General features: G+C 35.3%; 1 protein-coding gene across 1 annotated transcript in view; it reads right to left on the bottom strand.

Annotated features, from left to right (window-relative positions):
- Nucleotides 1-5279: 5279 nt before the first annotated feature.
- Nucleotides 5280-21041, bottom strand: part of lamc1 (laminin, gamma 1) — a 59337-nt gene continuing 43575 nt past the window's right edge. The window contains 23 exon segments of the mRNA XM_058748820.1: nucleotides 5280-6881; nucleotides 8247-8346; nucleotides 8430-8588; nucleotides 8700-8899; nucleotides 9060-9174; nucleotides 9757-9906; nucleotides 9988-10132; nucleotides 10250-10387; nucleotides 10475-10554; nucleotides 10694-10899; nucleotides 11204-11360; nucleotides 11466-11644; nucleotides 11740-11882; nucleotides 11969-12122; nucleotides 12914-13159; nucleotides 13248-13436; nucleotides 13776-13997; nucleotides 14160-14272; nucleotides 14726-14915; nucleotides 15009-15131; nucleotides 15266-15402; nucleotides 17690-17788; nucleotides 17977-18094. Of these exon segments, the coding sequence (XP_058604803.1) occupies nucleotides 6625-6881; nucleotides 8247-8346; nucleotides 8430-8588; nucleotides 8700-8899; nucleotides 9060-9174; nucleotides 9757-9906; nucleotides 9988-10132; nucleotides 10250-10387; nucleotides 10475-10554; nucleotides 10694-10899; nucleotides 11204-11360; nucleotides 11466-11644; nucleotides 11740-11882; nucleotides 11969-12122; nucleotides 12914-13159; nucleotides 13248-13436; nucleotides 13776-13997; nucleotides 14160-14272; nucleotides 14726-14915; nucleotides 15009-15131; nucleotides 15266-15402; nucleotides 17690-17788; nucleotides 17977-18094 (3620 nt within the window). The 3' untranslated portion in view covers nucleotides 5280-6624.

The raw sequence follows: 21041 nt of genomic DNA, 5'->3' as shown, positions 1-21041 counted from the left end.
AAATACAAATATTAACAAGGAGATACAGTACAATAAAATAGATAGACTGACAAGGATTACATTGAGCCAAAAGCCAAAGAAAAAGTGAAGATTTAAAGGAATCAACATCAGACGACAGCCTAATGTGTACCTGCAGATAAAATTATTAATAATAATCAAATTGATAACAATTATTATTATTATTATGTTCTAGAAGTTCATAACATGGCAGGAGAATGATGGCAAGAGAATCACACCCAACTGAAGACCAAACCACCAAACCGAAGCCATAGAAATGTAACAATTGCAAACAGTCTGAGATTTCACTTTTCTTCTTTATCACACAATCATCTACAGGCATATTTATGCAGAATAACTGATCCACAACAAGATAGCATTACATGTTAGGACACATCTACTGAAAAACAATAAAAAAACCAACTTTCAATACATCAAGTGAACTTAAAGAACACACTACAGAAGAAATTACCTCACTTATTGTGTGCTAAATGTTATTTATTCAGTGTTTGTGGTTTACAAATGATATAATGTCTGTACTGGCACTGAATCACTGTAGTGTTGAACTGGGTACATGGATAATGACTTGGGCATCTTTTTAGTTATTTACATTATCTTGAAAATGAGTAGTAAAGAAAAAAAAAAACATTTGACTGTTGCTTAGATATCAAAACTACAGCTGTCATCAAAATACCGGCACAAACTGAACCGCACTGGTAGAACAGCCAAATATACTGCACTCATGAAAAATCCAAGGCCTGAGGGCAGTGAATTTCTGGCTACGCCCTGTCACGAACTCTCCGAGAGGAAAGGAAAGACATTGGGCTGAGTCAGAGGTGTCTCAGCTACGCATTACCAAAACACACCCAAACATCCAGCGCCACACATCTTTATCTTCCACACCTTGTTCCTCATACAGACGCAACGAGCCCCACCTAAAGCTCTCCAGGTAAACATGCTCATACCCTTCCCCTCCGGCCGCAGAGAATGGCATGGTGTAGTGTGAAACACACCCTGTCTGCTGCTCGCAGGACGCTGCCAGCACCACACCCTCACACACACACACACACACACACACACACACACTGTGACAGGACACGATAAGAAACAGCGAGAGAGAATGGGAAAGTCTCATAAGTCCTCTCATAGATCACTGAGAATAATCAAAATACAAGAAATAACCTGCCTCTTACTTATTATATCAAGAAAACACTGCAACTTTCATTTTATGTCTTTCTGTAGGTTTTGTACTGATGGGTATTTATTCACTCCATTGAATATACATATACTTTGTATATTCACTGGAGTGAATATATAAAATATTAATGTCATTACATGAATATATAATGTGTCATATTTAAAATAAAATAAAATAGTATGAATGTCATTGCATTAATGTATATTGTGGCATCTATTTAAAATATAAGAAAGTAAATAAACATGCATGAATGTCATTGAATTAAAATATAAATATATTTAAAATAAAATACAAATTTATAAATGTCATTGCATTAATGTATATTGTGGTATATATTTAAAATAATAAAATAAAATAAAATAAAATAAAATAAAATAAAATAAAATAAAATAAAATAAAATAAAATAAAATAAAATAAAATAAAATAAAATAAAAAATAAAATAAAATAAAATAAAATAAAATAAAATAAAATAAAATAAAATAAAATAAAATAAAATAAAATAAAATAAAATAAAATAAAATAAAATAAAATAAAATCAATGTTGAAAGTTGTGGTGCTTAATGTTTTTTATGGAAACATCATTTATTTGAAATTATATATATTTATTTCTAATATTTGAAATGTTCTTAGTGCTACTTTGGATTTATATAAAACAAAATTAAGTAAAAATAAAATTAAGTAAAATAAAATTAAGTAAAATAAAAATGTATAAATGTCATTGCATTATTTATTGTGGCATTTATTTAAAATAAAAGACAATGGAAAATAAATATTATTTTATACTATTTAAAGAAAAATAAAACCCACTCTTTCTATACAAAACATTTCACAAAAGAGGTTTGTTAGATTTGAAATGATAAAAATATAATATAAGACTTAAAATTAAGAACAAAACCATTTGTTTTGATATTTTGGTAACACTTTACAATAAGGTTCATTAGTTAACATTAGTTAACTACACTAGTTAACATGAACTAAAAATGAACAATACTTCTACAGCATTTATTAATCTTAGGTAATGTTAATTTCAGCATTTACAAATGCTTTATTAAAATCACAAGTTTTGTTTGCTGACATTAGTTAATGCACTGTGAACTAACATGAACAAACAATGAACAACTGTATTTATATTAACTAACATTAACAAAGATTAAGAAAGAGTGTAATAAATGTAGTGTTCATTGTTCGTTCATGTTAATTAATACATTAACTAATGTTAACAAATGACACCTTATTGTAAAGTGTTACTGATATTTTGTTATATAATCAGACACGTTAATGTGCTATAAGTGTCCCATTTCTTTTTGGACCATTGTGTGCATTTGCAATAAGTCAGTTATTTTGTAATAAAGATTTAAATTCAGTTGAATGACCATAAACGTTATAATAAACTCATTTGATTCGAGTGATTCAAGGATTTGACTCTGCAGATGACAGTTCACATGATCGCTCCTTTCAATCCAGTCATCAGTCTGGTGGATTTTGAGAAAAACTCTCTTTATTTCTTTTTTTAGAGTCATGACTGCCAGCATATTAAAGAGAGCCTCTTATGTTAAAGATGTAAATGACTTTTGGAAACTCTGTTAAGGCCAAAACTGGCACAATGCTTTTCATTATGTGTCTAGTTCACATTTTGTACTTTCAGGCTTGTGGAGGAGAAAAACACATTTAATCAAATTTAATCGGATTTGAAATACAACCGCATATGATGATGGCCGCTGAGTCATGGCGAAGTCTTACCAAATGTATTTAGGAACGACATTGCTAATAGTGCTGATTTTGTGTCAGATGAGTGAATCTGTCTGTAACACTGACCAACTAGATTTGGTAACGAGTCTGTGTCACTTCCTGCACAGCAACAAAGACACAGACAGGCCTACACAATACTGTCTACTGCGCTGCTATTATGATACGAATACGCTTTAAATATGCTGTACACTATAGATTAATAATCTGAAAAATATTTTGGACTATAGGCCTACATATGTATTTAATGTTTAATTAATGTACTGTATATAATCTTCAGCAGGGTTTTCAAACAGGGTCCAGGGACTCATAGAAGACCACAAGAGGGTGCTATAGAAGGTCCATGCACAATTTATTGTAAAAAAAAAAGTATTTTTGAGAGTCATTGAAGTCAACTGTATATACACTATTGTTCAAAAGTTTGTAGTCAGTGAGATTTGTTCAGGTTTTTGAAGGAAGTCTCTTATGCTCATCAAGGCAGCATTATTTTTAAAATCAAAAATACAGTAAAAATGTGAAATATTACAATTTTAAATAACGGTTTCCTCAATAAACTCCTAATTTGCTTCTGGCGGGTTAAGGCATCTAGAACATGGTCATGCAGAATATGGCATTAATATGTGCCCAATAAATGCTAATTAACAGCCAATATGCTAGTAATACGCTAATAAGCAACTAGTTAACAGTGAGGATTGGTCCGTAAAATAAAGTGTCACCGATATTTCTTATGTTTTTATCAATGTTGAGAACAGTTGTGATATTTAATGGAAAGCATGAAACATTCTTTTTAGGATTCTTTGATGAACTGAAATTTACATTTACTGCATTTACGGTTACTTTTGATCAATTTCATGCATCCTTGCTAAAGAAAATTAAAAAAATAATAAATACATTTAAAAAAAAAAAAAAAAAACTTACTGACCGCAAACTTTAGAATTTCACACTTCTTTACATATTGATGGATATTACTGTTTAATTCTGCTTTGAAAAAACTGGTCAAAAATAATGAGAAATAATCTTAACTACTTTATTCCTTTGACAGTCCTAGCTTTTAATAGAAGGAATTAAACATATATATATTTTAGTGCATAGCAACGTGCTTATATGCCCCCAGGGAAAGCAAGAATTGATCAAATGTGTACCTTGAATGCAATGTAAGTGACTGCTAAATGCATAAATGAAAAAAGCAAATGTTTTGTACAGTTTAAAATTTATATTTGAGAAAAGTTGTCGTCATAATATTTGTGACCCTGGATGACAAAACCAGTCTTAAGTGTCAATTTTTCGAAATTGAGATTTATACATCATCTGAAAGCTGAATAAATAAGCTTTCCATTGATGTATGGTTTGTTAGGATCGGACAATATTTGGCCGAGATACAACTATCTGAAAATCTGGAATCTGAGGGTGCAAAAAAATCTAAATATTGAGAAAATCACCTTTAAAGTTGTCCAAATGAAGTCATTAGCAATTCATATTACTAATCAAAAATTAAGTTTTGATACATTTATGGTAAGAAATTTACAAAATATCTTCATGGAACATGATCTTTACTTAATATCCTAATGATTTTTGGCATAAAAGAAAAATCTATAATTTTGACCCATACAATGTATTTTTGGCTATTGCTACAAATATACCCCAGCGACTTAAGACTGGTTTTGTGGTACAGGCTCACATTTGGGAATTCTTAACTTTTAGAACTTCTGAAACCTGCTGTTCTGGGGCACACACACAGTAATATAAAAGAATAGAAAATGAAGGCGAACGACACACTGGCGAGTCCTGTAATAACCACTGTTTATTATTCAAATGTTACGATTGAATTTACAGGCAAATGGGTAACAAGCAGAGGTGTGTCAGGTCCTTTGGGTGTGTGTTTGTGAATGCCTTGATTAAAACAGAAGGAAGGGAGTCTTTAAAAACCATTACACTCTCTAGAACCAAAGGACCACATAAAGACTGTGCAGCAAACACATACTCTAACTGCAGAACAACAGATCACAAATACTTGATACTTTATAAATTAAAAATACTGTTTTATACATAAACGTGTACGTGTTGCACTTATGTCCACAGTGGTAGAGAGGGGAGGTCTATGTCTAATCTAATGCTTTATAGTGGCACTTTCCATAGTTGAATCTCTCAATACGTCAGCCGAGGAACCGCTTGATTTAGCAAACCTGTCAGAGTAAGACTGTAACTGAAGGAACTGCGGATGCGGTAACAGTAAGAAACAAACAGTGAAATGTACTAAACCATCAAAGATCTCTTTAACTTAAGATGCGACGTCCACATTTAGAGGATTACATCCAAACGTTTATGCACTAAAAAAAGATGGTTAACTAGCAACGTGCGATTAAGCTTACCATCTCAAGTAAAGCAAATCATTCCGATAAATATGAAATATTAGAGACATATGTGGATCACGTGTGGGGGTGTGCAAGTTAAAGGGTCAAGACATTACGCATCACCATCCGCTGAAAATTAACCACAAATAAAATAAATGATAGAGCTATGATGCAACACTGAGCCATGTATACAGGCAAGCGTATTATACCACAGAACATATTTTATATATATAATATATATATATATATATATATTATGCAGAAGTTTTGGCTGATTTTTATTTATTTTTTCTCTCTCGCAAATGAACCAATGAGGTGGCTGGTTGGGTCTTGGGTTTAAAAATCAGCCGTTCCTGAATCATTTAAGCATATTTACACAAAAAAACAGTTCCTCATCTCTATATTATAATAAAAAAAGGAAGAAAAAAACCAAAAAAAAAACAACAACATTCACACAAAAATATAACATTTGAAATAATTATTAGCACCAGTGTATCAGATAAAAGTCTTGCTACGCCAATGTACAAAGTTGCATAGTGTTGAGTTTTGCTCATGTTAATGTGTTTTGCAGGACACCAGTAATAAGCAGCAGCGTCTGAAAAAAAATCAAAACAAACAAACACAAAACTGAAATGTCTGGCAACCATGAAATGTATAAAGTCAGCTGAGCCATGCAGGGATTTTCTCAACTTTTAGTACTGAACTATTTATTTATATACACATGAACTGAAATACTGTATTTACGTGTTCGACTCTCTCTCGGTACCAAATCTGGCACGAGGGGCGAAAGAAGATGCGCATTACGAACAAATTAAGATTCCTTCACTGTTAGCTTTGAGCGAGTAGCGTTACCGATGATGATATACACTAGCTTAAGTAGCAAACTTCCTCAAACAAACGCCTTGGCTTCTGATTAGGTTGGAATTCTGATTCGGTTGTAAAGGTTTGAGAGGAAGAGCTGGAGGTGGTGCAGTCATGTGGGTTCAACTCGAGGCCTCTAACAGCTCACACACACACACACACACAATACGCACGCACACACACATTCACACAAAAAAACCACGGCCATTACTTGGAGTTCTCTTCACGTAGCATTTCTGCATATCAAAAAATTCAAAGCTGCTTTTGTCTTCTGTTTGTAAAACATGATTTCGAAGAAATGTGTAGAAATACAAACAATAACCTAATAAAAAGGAAATAAAATGCGAGTAAAAGATTTCGAAACAAAACAAAGCCTGTTTTGGTTGAGGGTGGAGGTCCGCGGCACGGACGAGGGATGTGGAAGAACACAGGGAGTGTAAGGCAGACGGAGCGGTGTGGCGTGGAGAGCTTAAGGCCGCTCCAGAGACGGAGTGTTGAAGCAGCCTTCTGGCAGAGTGTTCTTGATGTCGTTGAGGTTAGCGATGTCCGCTCGAATCTCTCGGATCTGACGGTCGTAGTCGCTGATCATATCCTCCTGGCTCTTGGCGATGTCGTTCAGCTCCTTCAGCTTCCTGTCCAGCTCACTTCCTGCCATCTTCTCCTTGGCTTCTTTTAGGGCACTATCGATCTGATTCAGCTTGCTCAGATCCACCTTATCGATGTTGCCTGGAAGAGGATAAGGTGCTGTTATATTAAAATGTGTGTTAAGAGGTCATTACATTTCACAGAAATAAGTTTTTCTTGCACAATATAACAAGGAAAATGAAAATTATCATCAATAATGGTATAAGCTAAAAATGCTCAAGCTAAATATTTTCTTTTCTTTATATTTTGGTTAGCCAGATAACATTTTCGGACCAATTCGCACTATTAACTAGTTTTTATTAGCATGCTCATTATTAACATATTGGCTGTTTACTAGTACTTATAAAGCACATATTCTGCATGTTCACATTCTACATCCCTAATCCCAACACCTAAACTTAACAACTACCTTACGAACTATTAATAAGCAGCAAATTAGGAGTTATAATAAAAGTCATAGTTAATTGTTTGTTAATAGCAAGAATTAGACCTTAAAATAAAGTGTGCCCATATTATATTACATTATGTTATATTATTGGAATTAGCTTTACAGTTTTCATTTCAATTTAGTTTTTTGTCATTTCATTTTTTTAAATATTTCTATTTAGCTTTAATTTTTTTGTAATTTTAGTACCTATTTAATTTCAGTTAGCTACAACTTTTATAATTTTCAGTTGTTTTTCACTGAAATATAGATAGATAGATATTACTAGAATATTAGCCATTTATTAGTAGTAATTAAGCACATATTAATGCCTTATTCTACATGACCTTATTCTACATCCCTAATCTTACCCAATACCTAAAATTAACAACTACCTTACTAACTATTAATAAGCAGCAAATTAGGAATTTATTGAGGGAAAAGTCATAGTTAATAGTGAATAAGTGTTCCTATTCTAAAATGTTATATATATATATATATATATATATATATATATATATATATATATATATATATATATATATATATATATATATATATATATATATATATATATATATATATATATATATATATTTTTTCTTTTTGGCATTTTTGCCTTTATTGTTATAGGACAGTGTAGATAAGACAGGAAGTGAAGTGGGAGAGAAAGAGGGGGCCAGATTGGAAAAGGTCCTCGAGTCGGGATTCGAACTCGGGACACCTGTAGCGCAATGACAAGCGACAAGTTTTTCATTTAATATTAATATTTAATTTCATCTTTGTTTTAACAACTGTAAACTGTTTTTAGTGGTTCTAATTATAGTTCAAAATGGCAATAACTGGAAAAGCTCTTGATAAGCTACAACAAAATATCGCGATAACACATAACATCTTTGAATAAACATTGAGGAAGGGGGATGAGATCTTGCATGACACAGGAAATACACACAGTATGATTTCAAACATATTTTTTCGGTCACAAAAAAGTGGATTATTGATTAGCAACAAAAAAGTCTTACCGAGCTGGCCTAATAATTCATTGATTGTGTTCAGCACTGTCTTGACAGCATTTTTGGCTTTTCTGGCATTGCCCTCAGCTTCTTTAGCATTATCAGAAGCCTGTGAAGAAAAGCAAAGTCAATACAAAGTCAAAATATGGCTATAAAACAAGCTGCACACAAATAGTCAAGGCCATAACCCACCATGGCCGCCATCATCATGTCAGCATCCGCCTCAGCTTTCTTCTTCTCCAGCTCTTTCTCAGCAGCTGTGAGCTGGTCCATCATGTTGGTCACCTCTCCATCCAGTTTCATGGTGTCTTCAAAAGCTTTTTCTGCATCAGCCTTTGTCTTTGCCGAACCCTGATTAAAAACAAGCAAAGTGAATACAGTAAGGTACTGTTTGATATGGAAACGGACATCCCACAACTTTTTTATGGTTTTGATGCTCTTCATCTGAAACTCAACATGTACCTTCTGCACATCATTAGCGATTTTCTCAGCTTCCTCTGCCTTCCCCTTAGCTTCTTTAGCATCAGCAGCTGCATTGCCTAAAGCCACCTCGGCCCGTCGGGTCTTCTCATTGGCTTCATTGATTGTCGCGTTGATTTCTGGGATTCGCCTCATGGCATCCTCAGCAGCAGTTTTGTTGTCATTCACTCTCCTGTCAAAGTCTAAATGTGCATCACAAATTTTAATAAATACATTTTTAAAAATATAATATTATTTAAATATTCATTTATTTTGATATTTAGATCGTTATTCTCTCTCTAAAATATTACTTTTATTTTTTTAATTTGAGCATTATGAATGAAAGTTATTTTACACAATGACCTCTAAGGTTGTTCAGTATTTCCTGGGCCTCTTGGAAAGTAGATTTTCCTTTTTTCGCTGCCTCTTCAGCCAAAGCCTTTGCTGCGTCTGCACGTGCCAACAACTGATCAGCCGTCTGAAGAAAACACAGGTGGAAAGAGAGTTGAAAAACACAGAAAGGTTGAGTTTTTGCACTACTGTCTTCAATGACTTGTCTGGGTAACATTCAGAAGGTGAAATTCTGCACTTACAAGAAATTTACTGCGTTTATCATAAACAATTACTTATAGGAATGAAAAGCAATACTGTGGGGGAACAAATACGAAATACATTTCACATCTAGTCTAAAAATAATGCTATTCATAAAATGCCAAGCTTTATCGAACATCTAAAAAAGTAACTCACACTGTGAGCAGGTTTCATAAAAACAATGTCTGAGTTCATGGTCCAGCTCTTTCATTAAGAGCATGACATTTAACTCAATCAGATTAGGATGAGACTATAGACTATGACCAGCGCTATCACTTGTCTCTCATCAGTATCATTTAAGTGGCTCCTGAGCCTCATGGCATGCGCTTGACTTACATATTAACTACGTGAAAGAGCTGCAACTAAATATTCTCATTGTTTCTTTCTTAGACTCCTATCACTGTATTTTAAAAACTAACTCCATAGACACAACAAAACAAGCACATTAAAAGTCAAAAAGCATATGTACCTGTTGCTCAGTCTTTCCTTTTTCCAGTAGTTTGCGGACTTCTGTCTCTTTGCCCCTCAGGTCCTCTCTCAGGTCGTTGTACTCCTTCTCAGTCTTGTCTATCAGTTTGTCCAGGTCTGAAGCCTCCTTCTTTATCTTATTGGCCTCATCCTGAGCGAAATTCAAGAGATTGGATTATAGTTGCATCCAAGTTGATTCAGTAAGAATTATAATTCATTATGAAACCAGCACCTCTAATGTTTTGGTGTCGATTGGGGGCAAGCTGGTCAGGTTAGCGTAGATCTTCAGAGCTTTGTTTCCTGCCTCTTCTGCTTCAGCATGTACTTTAGCAGCCTGTTTCTCCAGGTTCTTGGCCAGATCCTTTGCTTCAACATATCTGAGCACATTTGAACAGCATTTTAGACCATCAGCATTTGAAATGTTTTCTTAAAGTCAAATGACAGAATACTGACAAGACAAAAAAGTCGCATAAAATGTGATGTCCACGACATACTTCCTATTGAGTTCATCAATGTCGCTGCTTGTTTTGTTCTCGCCGTCGAGTGCCTTTTTTAGCATATTATAGGCTTTAGTGGATGTGTCATTGGCATCCTTCGCGATCTTCTCAATCTGATCTGCATCTGCTTTATGTCTGTGTAAAGAGCCATAGATAAATGTTAAATAAAACTGTATTAGGTGGTATGAAAATATTAACACCGTATGAAATATTATAACTCACTTTTCGGACAGTTTGCGGGCTTCCTCTGCCAAAAGTGTCATATTGTTTGGATCTCCAGAGGTTGTGGGTATTTTAATGTCCTATGGGAACAGACAAAAAGGATGAAAATAAAGAAATATTGGCAACTGAGAGAAATTTTAATGGACTCTGCTACCATTAGCTGAAGGTATATGTGGAACATTACGACATGCTCCCTTGGCAGTGTAGTAGAAATCTCACCACTTTACTGATGGCCTCCTTGGCTTTGTCCAGCTCCTCTCTAGCAGTGCTGATCAGGTTCTCTGCATCACGGACTCGGTTACGTGCTCGATCTGCCTGCGTTCCTGTGTTGTCCACAGTATTCTTGATGTTCTGCAGTCGGTTCCACTGGTTGTTCAGGGTCTTGTTGATGTTGTTTAGACGGTCCAAAAGGCCTTTATCCACTTCTGTATGAAAGATAAAAGAATAATGATGATGCAAAGTAAAATGTACCTGCTCTACTATTAAGTGAAAATATAATGAATCAATTTCCTTCCCTTTTTTGGCTTTTTCAAATATCTTTTAGTTTCCATTTCATGTAGTTATCCAATTTGAGGTCCAATTAATTATTTAAAAATCAGATTTAAAAAATGTTTTTTTTTTTTTAAATAATGTAAATAGCAGATGTATAACATGTCATACTATTTAAAATGATTACTATTAAAACTATAAAGAAACATTTAGAAAATTTACTATATTGACAGACAATACCTTTGCTAGCCTGAGCCTCTTCCAGTAAGTCCATTATTGTTTTCTCTGCCTCCTTCAGTCTGTCCTCAAAGGCCTTGTCACTCACTGTATTCTCAGTGTTGTCCAGATTATCAATCAAATTCTGTAGGTCATGAAGCTTCTGTCTCTGCTGGTTCACCTGTACAGAAAAAAATAAATAAATAAAAAATAAATTCAGAGTTGTTAGAAGTTGTCTGTTCTGTTATAAAACAAAAAGTGCTGTGCTCATAAGATGACCTCTTACCTTGTCTCTGACCAGGCTGTAACAGTTGGGACACTGCTGGCAACCTGGTGTGGAGCGGTTGTAGAAGTAGTTCTCCTCACACATGTCACAGCGAGCTCCCACAAAGCCTGGGAGACACTGACAACGCCCGTCTTCCTTGCACTGAGCAGACTCAGAGCCTTCTGGGTCACAGTCACAAGCTGCAAAAACAGACTAATGGTAAATGGAACAAATCTAAACGGATAAAGTAATTCTGCATTTAGTGCTGATAAGGCAAAATAACAGGACAACGTACGTTTGCAACCCGACGAACTGAATCCAAAGAAGTTGACCTCACAGCGCTCGCAGTGTTGACCTGTGACCCCAGGCTGACACTCGCATTGGCCGCTAACGATATCACACTGGCCGTTTGTGGAGCCAATAGGGTTGCAGTTGCATCTGGGGAAACAAATTTAAAGATTTGTGTTAAACTTGCAGTTTTGTCAAGGTCAATAAAGAACGGGACAGAGAAATAATTCAAATACCGTTCACAGCCCTTGCCGCTCTGTAGGTTGTAGAAACCGGGCTCACACGCACTGCAGTCTCTATTAATGACATGGGGAAGACACTGACACTGACCCGTCACCTGAGAGCAGGTTGTCTTCCTGTCCACTGTACCATACGGAGAGCACGAGCACGCTGCAGAGGTGGAAAAATAAATGTTTAAAAATTTTTAATAAAAACTCATTTTTAAACATTTTAAATTGCAATAATGTTTCACAATATCACAGTTTTTAATGTAGTTTTGATCAAATATATGCAATTTTGGTGATCATAAGAGACTTCTTACTGACCCTAAACATCTTATTTATTTATTTTTTACATATTTTATTATTGCTAAAAATACAGTAATAGTGTGAAATATTATTACATTAAAAATATTATTATTCTTTTTTTTTTTACATTTTACAATGTAATTTTTTTTTCTATTTTGAAATGTAATTTATTCCTGTTATGGCAAAGACGAACAGCCATTACTTCAGTCTTCACATGATCCTTCAGAAATCGATGCTGATTTGGTGCTCAAGAAACATTGAGTTTCAATTGTTTTTAAGATATTAAATGTCTTTACTGCCACTTTTGAAGAATTTAAAGCATTCCTGCTAAATAAAAGTATTAATGGTAACACTTTATTTTAGGGTCTCTTAACTAGTTGCTTATTAGCATGCATATCACTAGAATATTAGCACTAATTAAGCACATATTAATGCCTTATTCTACATGACCTAATTCTACATCCCTACTCCTACCCAACACCTAAACTTAACAACTACCTTACTAACTATTAATAATCAGCAAATTAGGAGTTTATTGAGGGAAAAGTCATAGTTAATAGTGAATAAGTGTTCCCTATTCTAAAGTGTTACCGTATTCATTTCTTTTTTAATGATCTTACTTTTGAATGGCAGTACTTTGTTTGTTTCACTTACGTTTGCATTTGTCAGCTACATTTGCGGCACGGGCATCACCGTAGAAACCCTCTTTGCAACGGTCGCAGAAGACGCCGGCGGTGTTGTAAATGCACTTGAGGCACTCGCCCGACTCTCGGTTACAGTTTCCCACAGCATTGGGGTCGATGTTGTTATTGCAGCTGCAGGCACGGCATGCCCTGACTGGACCATTTTCACCAAGAGGGTCCCCAAAGAAGCCATCATCACATAGTTCACACCTCTTACCTGGAGACAGTTAAAGTTGGGGATGATTATGTGCTATATTATTTACAATATTGAATCTCCAAACAGATTGAATGCTCAGAGCCTGTACCTGTGGTTCCAGTTGGGCAGTTTGTACAGACCACCTCTTTGGTCTTGGGCACCACGGCACACGTGGCACCTGTGGGGCATGGACAGGTTTTACAGTCTGAAGATGAGCCGACCGTAGAGTCACCATAGAACCCGTCTTTACACCTCTCGCAGCTCATGCCGGCGGTGTTGTGCTGGCAGTTACACAATCCTGCAAGTACGAAACAAAGTTACCATGTAATAACACACATCACCACAAGATGGCAACATTATATAAACGCAAAGGCAAAAGTAGCACTACTACTCTTGATTACTGCAGTCTAATATGTACACAGTGAATTTTGTGTAAGCATGGTCTATTTAGAAAAATCCCAGAATATGTATCTTCACAACTCTTAAAATCTTAAAATGTATGCAAATGACCTTCCGTAATGCCCACATCCAGATAATGAACAGTGAAATCAATATCTAGTCTCCTGAGAGAAGATAAGTAAATGATATATCAACAATATGGCAATGCAATACAAATAAGTCAGTTGTGATGACAAACCTGTCACAGGGTCACAAGTGTCACTGTGTCCGTTGCAGTTGCAGGGCTCGCAACTGCTAAAGCGGCCAAGCTCAGGTTGGCTCCTCCTATATCCCAGATCGCACTGCTCACAGTGCTGCCCCAAGTAACCCTGAGGACACGTACACTTCTCAACCCAACGAGCAGGAGTTCCAGTGCCACGGCGGGCAGTCACGAGGGACACGTTGTCTAAATAACCAGCACCTATAGCAGAAAGATTATTACGTATCAGTTAAAATCACCTTAAGAGTCTCGCAACACTCAACTCAAGGTCATGGTAATCAAACAAATCAAAACACGTTCCTATTTAGTCTTTATACAGTGTCTAAAAACAAATGCTCTACTTCAGTTAATTAGTAGACGTACTTCTTGCACTGTAGGTTCCACGAATCATAATCGAAGTCAGATTGTACAGAAGTTTCTGGAAGTCTGCGTGTTTCATGGTGGGTCTCCAAGGATAGTCAGTTGTGTCATGGAGTCTAAATGACAAGAGATAATATTTAACATTTCAAGTACAACGGATAAGCTACACTCATATGCATAAATCTAGTGAGCTGCAAAGAGACGAATGAGCGGATAAATATGGCAATTAATGTCACTGTATTCTGATGCATTTGATTTTTATAAATAATTGAATGTACGTAATTTATAACATAAAATTTATATTCATTGAAGAACCCAGAAAAATATGTATAGAAATATTAAGCATCACAACTTTTTTTCCATAACAATTAGAGATCTTTCTTAAGCACCAAATCAGCAACATTCAAGAAACATTTCTGAAGGATCATGTGACACTGGAGTAATGGCTGCTGATTCATCTTTTATCATCACAGGAATATATTACATTTTAAAATATATTAAAATGGGAAACATTTGATTTAAGCAATTACCAGCGCTAGTTTTAACAAAAAGGAACTCAAAGACCTCACCTAAACACAAAGGTTTGTGTCTCCTCTCCTGGGTAGGAATTGCCCTGGGCAATAAGTGGCACAGCAACACGATGCCCAGCCCCTTCCAGCACAATGTCCTCCGCTGACAGTCGAGCATCATGTCGCTGAATCCTGAAGTTCAGCGTGAGGTTCTGACCATAGCTCAGCAGCTGATTACTAAGAAATTTCTCTACAAGAAAATATCCCAGATGATTAGACCAGTCTTATGCATTAAACCTTCTGCCCCTTTAACATACAGAGAAAACCATGTCTGCTATTATACCTGGAGCCACAAAGTAGATGGGGAAGTAGTCTTCTGAGATGAGTGAGATTTCTCGAGAGGTGGGTGACCACTGCACTGGAACGCTAGAGCCGTCTCTCTGCTGTCCCTTCCAGCCCTCTTCATCTATTCAAAGTCATACATAAGATATATTATTCATTCTCCATGTCACAATCCTTTGTAACTGTGGCTGATTTTACATTATAGCATCAGCAATTAGTATACAGAGGGTGTTGACACACTGTTGGATGGATACTCACCTCTGTCGAAGGTAGAGGTGATTTTGTCTATGTGGTAGCCATCAGCACTTTCACACACAGTGGAATGCTGGAAACAGAAGCATGGAGTACATCCCTGGGGATTCTGGGGGTCCAGATTAAAGTAGCCCAGTTTACACCTGAGAGAAAGATGCAAAAGTCATTATTAGTAATGAGGTCACATTACTTTCACAAAAGGTGTTGTGAAATGCCATGTGATTTCCTCAGCATTAAAAATGACAAATACTATTTTGGATTTGAAGGGAGTGGGAAAAGAGGGAGCAAAAAAAAAAAAAAAAAAAGTCAAGGAGAAGGAATCAACTTTAAAAGACTGTCAAAGGTCTGTCAATCTAAGATCAACTTCTAGAGAATAAGAACAGCTTCTGAGGTCCTTAAAAAGTGAACGATGAGAGCCGGTTGACTAATCAGTTTTTGTGGATTTTTCTTTAAATTTAGTTTTATTTAATATTTAACAACATGTTACTCTTGAGGAACATTTTAATAATTAATTCATAATAATAATTTATTTTATTACTAAATATTGTTTTAATTGCTGTCATGATATTTATTTTAATTATTGTTATAGTAATTACAATTACACTTATAACATGTTTTTAAACCACCATATATACATCTGTGGATAAAATATTTGGTAACACTTTAGTTTAGTAACCAACTCTCACTGTTAACTAGTTGCTTATTAGCATGTATATTACTAGTGCACTGGCTGTTTATTAGTACTTATTAGGCCCATATTAATGCCTTATTCTGCAAGACCATGTTCTAAATCCCTTAACCAGACCCAATACCTAAACTTAACAGCTACCCTGCTAACTATTAATAAGCAGCAAATTAGGAGTTTAATCGAGGGAAAACTCTTAATTAACCGTGAATGTGTGTTCCCCAATCTAAAGTGTTAGCAAACATTCTCACAAAAGGGGTTGTGAAATGTTGTGATTTGGTATTTATTCAGCATTAAATTATTGAGAAATACTGTTTTTTGATTTCGTATGTGGGCCCCACAGGTCATAACGTGTAGAGTGAGTGAAGTAAGCAAGCCATCAGTTAACATCAGTGAGATCATCCGAAGGCCTCTAAAAACAGGTCACACATAAATCAAGAGCTGTCGCTTCAGACACACACTCCTTTCGCCCTTCCTGAATCTGTCTTTTCACTTCTCCCCCTTTGTCTGTGTGTCTCATGAGTACATACTGCAGGGATTATCCAGTTCATGTGTGGCCAAACTTGGTGACTGAGAGGAATGTCACAGCCGACAAGTAAATGTAAGGGTTAGAGTTTTTTTTTTTTGTGCAAAGTGCAAGGCAAAAGCAAGCAGGAGAGCTGGGATTATGGAAAATCAAACTGGAAATGCCAAATATTTGGGATGCATGTTTAAATTAAGGCTGCCAACCAATGAAAAAATATCCAGATTATTCATTTGAATTAAATAACAATATAAATATTTGTGGAAAAAACTAAACAAATGAGTTGATTATAACACTGAACTGTTATAACTATTGTACTTTATTGTAATGTTTATTTTGTACTACTGCACAAAAGCTTGCGGTCAGTATGATTTTTTTAAAAGAAATGATTACTTTTAGTTAGCAAGAGCACATTAAAATCAAAAGTAACAGTGAAGATGCTGTTAAATGCTGTTCTTTTGAACTTTCCATTCATCAAATAATCCTGAAAAAAATATATATCATGGTTTCTATTAGAATATTGAGCAGAACACCACAATTTTATTTTAAAATACATTAAAACAAAAAACTAATTTATTTTTGATCAAATAAATGCAGCCTTGGTGAGTGTAAGAGACTCCTTTCAAAAAGTTGATTATTTTCTTTTTAAGAATTAATTACACTAAGACACATAATGAAACATTTAGAGAAGGCCCATCGGTCAACAAGCAGAACACTAGGCTAGTTCAACTTTGGTGACTGCAAGTCTGGAGGCCCTACATGGTCTGGCTGAGGGCTCTCTGCTGGGAAACCTTTGCCATCCCTGAGCTATTTTCTCTTCCATCTGACACTGAGAGTCCTAATTCTGTTTCTCAGACACACGCATGGCCTCAGAGCCTCTGTGTGTCACCCACATAGGGACTTTCCATAAGAAAAACAGTGTAGACGTCAGACGCCCCTTATAAACATGTTTATAAAAGCTTTGACAGACTTCATAACAGAGCAGGAGCTGAAAGGCAGACAATTTTTATGGGGCTTTTGTTGATGTTCGAGTTAATTCTGTTGATGACTCGCTTCTAATTTGAGAACATATTTAAATCAATCCTAGTAATTATAACTTTGGTCCTTGTGAACAAGTCAAGTATGGACAACACTATCAGCAGGGGTGTTTAAAAAGCCATAACAGTTGCCATTGTGTGCGTGAACATGTGCATGAATGTTTTTCTAAAGTATTGAGTCTGACCTGTCACAGTTGAATCCATCCACATTTTCCTTGCACTGGCAGCGTCCGGTCTGGACATCACACTCCTGCGTGCTTCCAGCTGGATTACAAGAGCAGGGTCTGGAGAGGGAAAAGAGGGAGCAAGAAGGTCAAGGAGAAGGAATCAACTGATTAATGGGTCTGCAAATCAAATATAACCTCGAAAAGAAGGACAGCTTCTGGCATCCTTAAAAAGTTAAAAAGTGTAAGAAAGTGTTGCAGGTTGGTGGTTTAAGCCACGCCAGCATGGATGAGTTTAAGCACTTTACCTGCAGCCTGCCGCAGTCAGTGTGTGGTACCCAGGCTGGCATCTGTCACACTTATCTCCCATCACTCCTGGCTTACAGCTACATCTGCCAGTGTTGTCACACTGGGTACTGAGAGAACCTGTAGACAAAGAACCAGTTAAACAAACTCAAGTTCTGGGGGCCCGTTCAAATTTACACCAAAACAAAATGATAAAATGAAAAATAAAGAAAAGAAAACACAAAACAAAAACAAAAATACAAAACAAACAAAAAACAAGGCAAAATAAAACAAAAAACAAAAGCAAAGCAGAACAAAGCAAAGCAAAACAAAACTAAACAAAAAAACAAAACAAAATAAAATAAAACAAAATTAAACAATCATGGTTTTTTATGCATCTTCCACCTTGCAGTATGCCTTATTACCAGTGGCGTACCGTGGGGTTTCAGTCAGGGCCTTCAGTAAGCAACTGTAAACATCTCTGTTACAGCTAACACAGCCATATGCATATAATGCACATATTATGCCGCACACAGGCTCTCAGCAACAATGACGGCTGATCAACAATTTCAACAGTAGGCTAGATTAGGGTGGGTTCACGTCACTCTAATGATGACGCGCCCAAAGCAGCAAAACTGTACAAACGCTGGACATCGACACACCACACAGCACCACGTACACCTCCATAACAATGTGCATGATACAATACTCATCATTTTGGTCATTTTTAGCATTATGTTGACAGCTTAATTAGCCATCAGTGTCAGACTATTAATAGCTACCGATATCGCTAGTAAGCAGTGAAAGCTGAGACTTTATAAGAAATCAAAGTTTAAACGAATTCTTAAGTTTTAACTTATATTGTAGTTTATATCATAAACTAAATTGTGTTATGAGCACAATATGTACAGTGAGCACTTTGACAAGACCGTGTCAGACTGTCAGGATAGGGATGGAGCTAAAGCATCTCTCTTTAATTTCACTACTCATTTACAAAGAGTAAGTTTATCATCACTAGATTATAAGGATTTCACAGCTTATCATAAAACTGTGGACTGATTATATAATTTTTTTTTAGCCAACTGCAAACAGGACAAAGCAAACCTTAAGGAAAGCTGAAGAAAGCATGTTCCCTGCTTTTCCAAGAGACTAGGCTATACTTCCACAGCCTAATGTTGTATTTGTACTAGTTAAAACCCAGAATAGCCCTGAATGAATGGCCAGAACTTCCAGGAGCATTTTTTAACCTTTGTAAGGGTAACTTTTATAGCAATATAATTACCTTATTAAATGTTTCTGTCGTTTTTGTCAAATATTTAAAAATAACCAGTTTCTTAAGTCAATCACAATACTACAGACTGCATTTAAAATTATTTACACAGGCTGTTTAATGCTGATCAAGTAATGTATGTGCATTTACACAAAAACTGCATAATGTAAATAGCCTAGAAATGAGAAACACAGGAACTCCTTAGTGAGTGAAGCTGCAATATCATGACAAAATCATTGTTAATTATTGCTCTTTATGTTGTAATAATGATTATTAATTTAGATTTATAGAAATTGGGGGCATGTCATATTCTGGTCTGTGTTAAACATAACTATATTTTGTCACTTTGTTGTACAATGTAAACTGCACACACTCACACCCCAAACATTCCTATTTAGTAACATATTGAAAATAAACGACCGTTTAAAAATTTGTGTTTTCTGCATGGGTGTGTGTAATTTGCATTGTACAGCAAAATGTCAAGCTTTGTCAAGTTGTTTACATTATTTTACTCATTCATTGAAAAAAATAAAATAAATAAATAAATAAATAAATAAAACACACACACAAAAATTACTCAAGGAGCTCATTAATTAAACAATTTGGAATTCATTGACCACAATTGTTTGCTTGTCATTAGTTGTGTCTTTGTTTAATAATTATTACACAAATACCATTATAAAACTGTACTTTTCACGATTATTTAATTTACTATTAATTTATTCTTCATTATTGTCTATTCTGTATTATTCCACCCTTGATATTACATATTCTACTTGCTATTATTCATCTATTGTTATTCATTTATTTATTATTGTATTACATTTGTGCTATTATAAATCTATTATATCAGTTATGTTATTGTGCTGTTGTACTCGCTTATATTATTCACTTTACTACAACTTGTACTACATATACATTTTAATATTACATATCACTTTTAATAAATTTTTACTGTGCATCAGTGCATATTAGTTTACCACTGTAACTAAGCTGTAACTAAGTTTTACTGGATCCATAAAGGATTATCAGTTATATTTGTTATTGTTTGTTGTGGAGTTTTTATCTGTATAGAGTGCTATGAAAATAAAAAGCAAACTACCAGTGTGTCCCTTTTTGATTGTATTTGCTGGTTTTATTCAATTTTCTCAATGATGGTAAATTATTAGTGCTTAAAGATGTATCATTTCGATTTTTTCCCCTCAGTATTTCGAAGGGAACGAGCTGTGTTCTGACCTGAAGCACGAAAAAAGCTAAAATGTTGGGGTTGAAGACAGAAAGCAAAAACATAATTTCATTTAATGTACATTAAAATTACATTACATGTATATGTCACAGTTATACTACATCAATATTAGAATTGTTAACCGAAAAAAATCAACCAAATCAACACGAGTGTGAGTGAGCTTTTACAATTTGTTAAGAAAATTATTAATTTTCCAAGCCTAACTAAATAACTGGAGGCAGAGTTAATTTTAACTCCATGTAGATCACAAACCACTGAAATCAGTTGATAAATGTAAACGTTATCGTGTTTTTATCCCGAACAAACCGCAGCTCCTCCGTTTACCTCCATTTGTTTTTAAGGCAGTCTTGCCCTAACAAACATGGCAGACGTGTTGACGTATCGCAGCGACGGACCGAAGCGGCCAATGAGGCGTCTAGGTATTTTATATGTCTATGGGTCTAACGCTGGGGGTAGCACTGGGCACGTAGCTAGACCCAGAGGGCGGGCTGTCATTGAACGTCAAAATTTGATTGGCTGATGATTCTGTCACTAATGCTCGTAACAAAATCAGATGTGACTTCTTTCAACAA

This window comes from Onychostoma macrolepis, chromosome 02 (assembly GCF_012432095.1).
Source record: "Onychostoma macrolepis isolate SWU-2019 chromosome 02, ASM1243209v1, whole genome shotgun sequence".
Classification (NCBI taxonomy): domain Eukaryota; kingdom Metazoa; phylum Chordata; class Actinopteri; order Cypriniformes; family Cyprinidae; genus Onychostoma; species Onychostoma macrolepis.
This window is presented reverse-complemented; position numbering and strand designations above follow the sequence as displayed.